Genomic DNA, 9,674 nt, shown 5'->3' with positions numbered 1-9,674 from the left:
GGACAAAGGAATGATCACCAGGTCTGACACACAGGGGAATTAGCTTAGTCCCTATTCTACCTATCACCGGATCATCCTCGTATAATCACAGATACACACTTGATCCGACAAACCGGGCAAACAGAACTTATTACATCAAGATTCCCTATCATGACAGACGAAGCATGATATCTATACAGATCTACCTACATCTATATATGCCTACCTAACCGACATAACTATATACAGTATAATTATATATATATATATATTTTTTTTTTTTAATTTATTTATTTATTTATTTATTTATTTATTTATTTATATTTATTTATATATATATATATATATATATATATATATATATGTATATATATATATATATATATATATGTATATATATATATATATATATATATATATATATATATAAATATAAATATATATATATGTGTATATATATATATATATATATATATATATATATATATATATATATATATATATAAATAAATATATATATGTATATATATATATATATATAAATATATATATGTATATATATATGTATATATATATATATATATATATATATATATATATATATATATATACATATTATATATATATATATATATATATATATATATATATATATATATATATATATATATATATATATAGATATATAGATATATACGTATGTATTGTTATGTCGTGTTATGGCTTGCGGACCTCCTCTCCGGTCGTTGTCAACGTGTGGCCCTTAATGGGTTTCTCTCATCTCCCCTTCCTGTTCAGGCTTGAGTTCCCCAAAGCAGTGTTCTGGGCCCTGTGCTTTTTCTGGTCTTCATCAATGATCTCTCCGACTCTCTGGAAAATCCTCTCTATCTCTTTGCTGATGACTCCACTCTCTGCTGCACCACACCTCATCCCTCAGATCAGCAGTCTGCAGCCTCCTCACTCTCTGGAAAACCCTCCCGTCTACTTTCTCAACAATCCTCTTGAAGACGTTCTGTCACTCAAGCTTTTGGGTCTCACTATCAGCCATGATCTTTCCTGGGAAAACCACATTTCCAAGCTGGTCTCCAAAGCCAGTCCCTAACTGGGCATCCTCCGTCGTGCGAAGTCCTTCCTTGGCACACCTGAGCTCCTCACCACATACAAGGCTGTCATCCGCAGCTCAATGGAATACTGTTCTCCCCTCTGGGCTGGGGCTCCTGCCTAACACCTAGTTCGGCTTCACGCTGTTGAAACCAAAGCTTTCAGAATCATTGGAATCTCCCGCGATGAAGCTATCTCCGAGGGCCTTTCACTTACTCACTGCAGGCAGGTTGGTGGTCTTTCTGTCTTCTACCGACTCCTCTCCGGCCTCGCTCCCCCAGCTCTCTCTGTGCTCTGTCCCCCAAATATTCCTGCAAGTCGCACAAGATCTGCCTGCAACCATCTACTGGTGAAACTGCCAAAATCAAGACTCTCTGCTCACCTTCACTCTTTCATTCCTCTTTTCTCCCACCTCGGGAACAAACTCCCTCGCTCTCTTCAATCCCACTCCTCCCTCTACGTCTTTAAAACAGCTGTTCACCACCATCTCTTATCTTCCCCCATACAAAACCTTCATCTTTTCTACCCCCGTTAATTCACCCCTGATCCACCTTTTTGAAATGCCGACTTATTTCCTGGAAGTCCTCGCAGTGTCCATTTGTTTTATACCTCTCTCACCCCCTTCCCCCCTCCGCCAAGCCCTCTCACTCCCTTCAACTCTAGGTCAAAAAGTCAAAGGTCAACTCTCGGTCAAACTTCCAAAATCATAAATTTTCATCTGAAAAACCGTCAATTTTCATCCGATTGACTTGAAAATTTTACAGCATTTACATAGTGCTTCACTGAATTGGGAAACCAACTATTTTTGAGGTCAAACAAAGGTAAATTCAAGGTCAAACTTCCAAAATCAAATTTTCATCTGAGAAAATCATCAATTTCCATCCCATTGACTTTAATGGGAAACTTTTAATTGGAATTAATTTTGGAATAAATTTTGGAATGGAATTAATTTTTTCAATGATAATTTGACATCATATGTCATGTGGTTCGGCCGACATCTTGGAAATACCTAAAAAAATTGCACCTCTATATCTCCGAAAGCGCTGCATAGAAAAAATTGAGACATGGCTCATTGTAAAGAATTCTCTATGTGGAATACCATATGTTAATGATGATGTCATAGGTGCCTCCATTATGATGTCATAATTCGACAAGTACAAAACTTCATCCAATCAAGATGAAATTTCTTGAGCATCATGAATGGGTGGAGAAAAAAAAGATGACGTCATCGGTCACGTAGTTCGGCCGCCATATTTGTTTTTAAACAAAAGCCTTTAAACTCACGTTTTAGCTCTTTCACGAGCCTCAATTCTGTATACAAAAATAAATAAATAAAAAAGCACTGAAAACACGTCCTGGCGAGGGTCTGCAATCTCTGATTGCTCTTTCTAGTTTTCTATGAAATGCATATAATTGTCGAAAACGTGAATTACAAATTGTTGAATCAATATCAGAGTATAATTTCTCACATACAACTATAATTTCTCTCTGGCACCAGGTTATTGCAAATTTAAATCTCCATTGCTTGATTCATTGTTTCATTTGGAAAGTGAGCATTTAATATAATCCAAATAATTAATGTAATAGGACTTAAAATTACAGGACACACAAAAATATGAGGGGTAGATGGCATTATGTGTTCAAGTGGTAACCAGGGAACTAGAACATAGGCTACAAAATGTATTGATTTAGTAATACTAAAGCAAATTAATATGAATGACAAAGTTCTTCCTCAAATGGATGATAAATTTACAAAATGAAAAATGAGAAAAAAAAATTGTCTGGAAAAAAAAATTGCTGGAAAAATATGAAAAAAAAGAAAAAGAAATGGCTGATCAAAAAATAAAATAAAAAAAGAATGAAAAAAATGGGAAAAATGAAAAAATAATAAAAAAATAATAAAATTAATTGGCTGAAAAAAAAATGAAAAAAAAAACTGAAAAAATGAAAACTTGGGGAAAAAATGAAAAAATAAAAAGATGAAAGAATTAAAACAATTGGCTGAGGAAAAAAAAATGGAACATTATGAAAAAAAAAAAATTTAAACCAAAAAATTGAAAATAAATGAAAAAAAATGAGAAAGAAATGGCTGAGAAAAAATATATTTACAAAACAAAAGAAAAACATTTTGCGAGACATTTTGGCCTGACATCTGTTGGAGATCAAAATATTAGTATCATCGAAGTGTACTTTGGGACTTTTTTGGCAGACAAAATAATTTCTTGCTTCCTGTTATTTAACCCAAAAGTTTGCTGTGTCATACAATTGTGCGCCTTGGAAGAATTGACCATTGTGGTGTCAAAACTTTAATGCAAACATGGTGCCTGCACCAAATAAATGCATGAACACATATGAACACAAAATAATTTCTTGCTTCCTGTTATTTAACCCAAAAGTTTGCTGTGTCATACAATTGTGCGCCTTGGAAGAATTGACCATTGTGGTGTCAAAACTTTAATGCAAACATGGTGCCTGCACCAAATAAATGCATGAACACATGGTGGCATGTTCAATATCTGAGCAAGAAGGGATCCCAAAAACCTCAGGACTGGCGATTGACACAGCAGTAGTTGGCATCACGTCACGAGTTTATCAAACTGTTTATCAAACTTCATTGCTAAATTGCAATGAAATGTGGCTTCATCACTAGGATCCTGAAACCAAATAGGAATCCAAGCAATCGAATTGCAACGGATCGTCGCCATCAACATATTTTCGGCCCAATAATGTGTGGCACCAATGGAAACCTGCCAATTGACATTCAGCGTCATGAAAGAACGGTCGCAGAGGAATATTATGCCAGCCTGATGCAAAGTTTGAGCAGATCATCAAGGGAATAGGGCTGTTAACCAAATGTTTGATCCTCCTTTGCGTCAACCCACCTCTGGATATAAGGTCCGTGTTGTGCGGCCCTCCATTTATTTGTTAATGTGGTTTCGAGAATTGGTATAACCCCTCACCCCACTCCCATTCCCACCTCCGAACATCGCCAGGAATTATGATCTGTTTCTGTGTTTGAATTCCCAATATCGTGGCTGACGATTCGCCGACAATGATTGACCCATCGAAGCACCCGAAGCGTGGCCGAAGAAGCAATCTAAATACTTAGATTTTACTTCCACAGATAGTTTGAAGGACAAATGTGCATCAAACTCATTGACACTTTATTAAAAGGTGCAAGAAAAAATACCTTTGTCCATTATCGCTATCTACTTCCTAAAAGTTTCAAATGCCTCTTCATAACTTGTGTCTGTTTCTGCTGTGTTTATTTTACAGCTTGTGACGGCTTAGGTACTGGGAGTTTGAGCAACGCGCAGACTGTAGATGCAAGCAACATACACATGTTTGCAAACTGCACCAAGATAAATGGCAACATTGCTTTTCTGTTGACAGGAATTAATGGGTAAGGCAAACGTTTTTCATCATGTCGAGACACTCATGAATGTTTTGCCAGTGTCTGCCATGAGTCGTCATCAGTGCTTCCCGTGCGAGGATTAAACTGATTATATGGATTGCTCTGTTCGTCCCCAGTGATGAATACATGAAAATCCCTCCTCTTGATCCTGAGAAGCTGAAAGTATTTCGCAGCATGAAGGAAATTACAGGTAATTCTGCAGAAAGGTAGTTTATTTTTCATGCTGCATCGTAATAAAATTGGGTGAAATTGTCCTCGTCTAATTCAGAAACAAACGTATTCCCTTTGGATAGATCAATTGAATTACAAAGTATAATAGTGATGAGTGTTATGATGATGATAAAGGTGATGGTCATACATTTCACAATCACCACCCTGATGAAAACGGTGCTAATAATGGTGGTAGTTTTTTCTGTGGTAAACGCTCATTCCTCCTTTATATGATGAGACTTCATAGTATCGTAGAATTACTATGGTGGGTTGAGGAAACGATGGATGATGCCCTCTGACACCACAGGACATTTGATGATCCAAGCCTGGCCAGAAAACCTGACGGATCTGAGTGTTTTTGGGAATCTGACCACAGTCAGAGGACGAGCTTTGCAAAGGTATGCGTGCAGCATTTCAAGGCTTCTTAATATTCTCAGCTATTTCATGAGACATTGTTCAACCTCATGATTGTTCATAAGTCATTGTGCTGAAACGTTCTTTTTGCTTTGCCTCCTCTCCCTTCCCATTCCTCCTCCTCCTGATCGCCCAGCTTCCCTTTTCTTATTTGTCCCCTTTTGTGTTTAGCCCCCAATCGGGTATCAGCCCTGCTGGGGGCTTACACTTTGGGTCCCGTGCGTCCGCCCGGAGCCTCAACTCGAAAATGACTAGACGTATTTGTTTCATATTCAGCACATGTAATGCAATAATGTCGGGCATGAGGCACGTCAAATGATTTTGTGATTGGGGACAAACGTCATGGGACACACAATGTCATTTCTGTATTTTGGCAATTCTTCAAAATATTTAACCGGACAGAATAGTACAGGATTGTGTCTGCTTTCAGGAACCATTATTTCTTTATATACAAGTTATCATCCACTGCCAATGCACAACAGAGATTGATTGATTGATTGATTGATTGATTATTTATTTATTTATAATTTATTTATTTATATACACTTTACCATCTCCACTGCCAACACACAACTTTTAATTCTTAATTTATTTTTATTCACTTTACCATAACAACAACCTACATACCTCCTAAAATTATTTACTTATACACTTTTACGAATCTACAACGGCTATAACAACGTGAATTATTTATTTATCTATATGCATTTTTAGCATTCTACTTCCTATCTTCCTCATTGATTTATTTATTTATTTATTTATTTATTTATACACACTTCACCATCGCCATGACCAAAATACCACTTTGGATTATTTGGTTGGAGAGCGATGAGCTAGGGATTGGAGAGCGAGGAGCTAGGGATTGGAGAGCGAGGAGCTAGGGATTGGAGAGCGAGGAGCAAGGGGTTGGAGAGCGAGGAGCTAGGGGTTGGAGAGCGAGGAGCTAGGGGTTGGAGAGCGAGGAGCTAGGGATTGGAGAGCAAGGAGCTAGGGGTTGGAGAGTGAGGAGCAAGGGGTTGGAGAGCGAGGAGCTAGGGGTTGGAGAGCGAGGAGCTAGGGGTTGGAGAGCGAGGAACGAGGGGTTGGAGAGTGAGGAGCTAGGGGATGGAGAGCGAGGAGCTAGGTGTTGGAGAGTGAAGAGCGAGGGGTTGGAGAGTGAGGAGCAAGGAGTTGGATAGTGAGGGCCGATTGGAGCGGAGAGTGAGGAGCGATTGTAGAGGAGAGTGAGGAGCGATTGGAGGGGAGTGTGAGGAATTGGAGAGGAGTGTGAGGGATTGGAGAGGAGTGTGAGGGATTGGAGAGGAGTGTGAGGAATTGGAGAGGAGTGTGAGGAATTGGAGAGGAGTGTAAGGAATTGGAGAGGAGTGTGAGGGATTGGAGAGGAGTGTGAGGGATTGGAGAGGAGAGTGAGGGATTGGAGAGGAGTATGAGGAAGTATTGGAGGGGAGTGTGAGGAGGAGTGGGATTGGAGAGGCATGAGGGTGGAGAGAGGAGAGTGTCAGGTGGAGAGGCATGAGGGGTCACATATTATGTGAAATAAATAAATTGTGTTCATTACACCATTTCTGGATCTGATGAATTGCCAGTAACCATTTTGTAAAATTTAATGTGCAGCATCTAAATCAAGATGTCCAAATGTCACACACGTCCATGCCCGTGGGATTCCCACGGGTGACCCCACTAGTTTATTTATATACCTTTTACCATTCTACAACCTACATGCCAACTTGGATTATTTATTTATATACTTTACCATCACTGCCACTAACTTACCACCATGAATTATTTATTTATAAATGTACACTTTACCTTCACTGCCATCAAGATACCACCTTGAATTATTTATTTATAAACGCACACTTTACTATCACCAACTTGAATTGTATATTTAATTTCCAAACACTTTACCATCACCATCAGGCTGAGGATGTGTCCTGTTTTTTGTTTTTTTTAAATGAAATACCCCACGTCTCGTTTCATACCTTCCCGAGACGCCATTTGTCCCATTTTTTCAGTACTATGATGAACAATATTTGAAAAAAGCGAAAGGCAGCAAGCATGACAACAGTATACATCCCCATCCTGACAACAGTATACATCCGTTAATAAGACCAAGCAGCAGTGAACAACACTGCAGTGGCATAATGGTTCTTATCACATGGGAGTGATGTAAACGTTGATAAATACGTTCAATCACCCCCATTTTTTTTATTTTCAAACAAGATTAAGTGTCTGACAAAAAGGTGATGATGGAATGCAGTCTTCAAAACTGCACTAACACTGATTTGTACTTTAGCAATTTCTCATTTCATTTTGATTACATCCGCCACCGCAGGTGGACGGAGGTTAATCTTTTCACCCCTGTCTGTTTGATTGTCTGTCTGCCTGTTTGTCTGTTTGTGAACAGGATATCTCAAAAAGTTGAAGACTGATGCAGACGAAATTTGGTAGGCAGGTTGGGTGTGTGACCAGGGCGAATTGATTAGATTTTGGTGAAGATCCAAATCCGAATATGGAGGCTAGAATTTTTACAAGTGATTCTTCACCATTGAGAAATGGAGCGAAACACAATATACCTATAGCATGATATTTCAAAAAGTTGTGCATGGATTATAATAAGACTTTGTGGATAAGTTCGTTAAATGACAAGAACAACCCAATTCGATTTTGGTTCAGGTCTGGATCCAGATCCACCCTATCAGTGGGATTGAAAGCGTAAACTGTTCATCCTGGAGGAGGTATACGCTCTACCGAGTGCCCTTCTATTTTATAACATTTATTTGTACAGATCTTGGCGATCTTGCCCTTGGATCCCTCTTGCCCTGGACTTCCCTTGCGTTCTTGACCCTAGACCCTTGCTTGTTGGGTGACGATGGACGGTGGAGAGACGGTGGAGCGCTGACGATTCTCCTCCCCTGTGTTCATGTGCGAGTGCCGAGCGTACAAGCGAGGCTTTCCCACTGCAGCGTACGCTGGTTTAGCAGCGTGCGAACGAGGGCGCACGACGCCTGGTTCATGCCAATGACCGGGCAGCCTTCCTCCCGCCAACACCGGAGCCGCGTCCGGACTGCATGCACCAGCATGACGATCCCTGACACACTTCAGCCGAAACAGGACATTAAGCTGGAGGATCTGTCTGCCATCATATGGATGCTGGAGGACATTAAAGATCCCATGGTGTTTTTCACAAAGACTTCCAAGATTGTGCTGACCGGGCCGACGTGGTGTGGTGCTGACCATGCCGACGTGGTGTGGTGCTGACCGGGCCGACGTGGTGTGGTGCTGACCGGGCCGCCGTGGCGTGGAGCTGACGGGGCCCCCGCAGCTGTGATGCTCCCCTCCCCCCCAGAATTTACATGTTTGAAACGTTTCCCAGTGTATACCCTGGATTAGAATAGGTACACCGTATCCCTGCATGTCATAAGAGACGACTAAGAGGGTTGGCGTCAGGAAGGGCATCCGGCCATAAAAACATTGTCTCAAAAAGAGAACCATGACAATTACAACTACATATGGGCAGGGTACAGCCCGAAGTGGAGATCGGTTGCTGAGGTTTGGGACATGGAATGTAGGGACAATGACAGGGAGATCGGGAGAAGTGGTGGAAGTATTGGTCAGAAGAAGAGTGGACATATGTTGTGTGCAAGAGACGAGATGGAAGGGAAGTGGTGTGCGAATGGTGAAGGGTAGGCAGGGACAGAAATACAAGTTTGTGTGGCAAGGGTGCCTGGAGGGCATGAATGGTGTTGGTGTCCTGTTTTCTGAGGAGTTTGTAGACAGTGTGGTGAGTGTGACTAGAGTGAGTGATAGGTTGATGATGGTGAAAATGATGATTGGAAAGCTCTTGGTGAACGTCATCTCGGGATATGCTCCGCAGGTTGGTCGGAGCGATGAAGAGAAGGACAAGTTCTGGTGTGCGATGGAGAAGCTGATGGAAAACGTGAAAGATGAGGAAGTTGTTGTGGTAGGAGGAGACCTAAATGGACATGTGGGAAGGAGTATGGATGGTTTTGAGGGAGTTCATGGGGGTTACGGATATGGTGTGAGAAATGGAGAAGGTGAAAGGATTTTGGAGTTTGCTGATGGAGCTGATTTGTTGATTTGTAATACTCAGTTCCAGAAAGAGGATAATAAGCTTGTTACATACACGTCAGGTGGGTCGACGACAACCTTTGACTACCTGATGGTGCATAGGTGAGATAGGGGGCACCTCCGGGACACAAAGGTGATCCCGGGGAAGGAGGCTGTTTCACAGCACCACTTGGTTGTCTGGGACATAAGGGTGAAAGGTGCGAGGAGAGCTCGGCGGGTGAAGTACCAACCGAGAATGAAGGTGTGGAGGTTGAAAGAGGTGACAGTAAGGGAGGCATTAAAAGAGAGGCTGAGTAGGGTAGAGGATGATGTGGTTGAGCTTGAAAGTGGTTGGATGTCAATGAAAGCTAGTCTGTTGGGAGCCGTTGGTGAGGTACGTGGATGGCCAAAAGGACCACCGAGGCACTCGGAAACATGGTGGTGGGATGATGAAGTTGGAAAGAGGATAGATGAGAAGAGGAAG

General features: G+C 40.9%; 2 protein-coding genes across 3 annotated transcripts in view; one reads left to right on the top strand and one right to left on the bottom strand.

Annotated features, from left to right (window-relative positions):
• Positions 1 to 9,674, top strand: part of LOC137433495 (receptor tyrosine-protein kinase erbB-4-like) — a 538,358-nt gene that overhangs the window by 310,864 nt on the left and 217,820 nt on the right. For both annotated transcript variants that reach the window (XM_078785237.1, XM_068125823.2), the window contains exons 9-11: positions 4,357 to 4,483; positions 4,612 to 4,685; positions 5,013 to 5,103. In XM_078785237.1, the coding sequence (XP_078641363.1) occupies positions 4,357 to 4,483; positions 4,612 to 4,685; positions 5,013 to 5,103 (292 nt within the window). The remainder of the gene's footprint in view (positions 1 to 4,356; positions 4,484 to 4,611; positions 4,686 to 5,012; positions 5,104 to 9,674) is intronic.
• The window catches only part of LOC144894123 (uncharacterized), a 554,169-nt gene that overhangs the window by 350,101 nt on the left and 194,394 nt on the right, over positions 1 to 9,674 (bottom strand). The window lies entirely within an intron of this gene.

Source organism: Myxine glutinosa, chromosome 10 (assembly GCF_964187855.1).
Source record: "Myxine glutinosa chromosome 10, kmMyxGlut1.1, whole genome shotgun sequence".
NCBI lineage: Eukaryota > Metazoa > Chordata > Myxini > Myxiniformes > Myxinidae > Myxine > Myxine glutinosa.
This window is presented reverse-complemented; position numbering and strand designations above follow the sequence as displayed.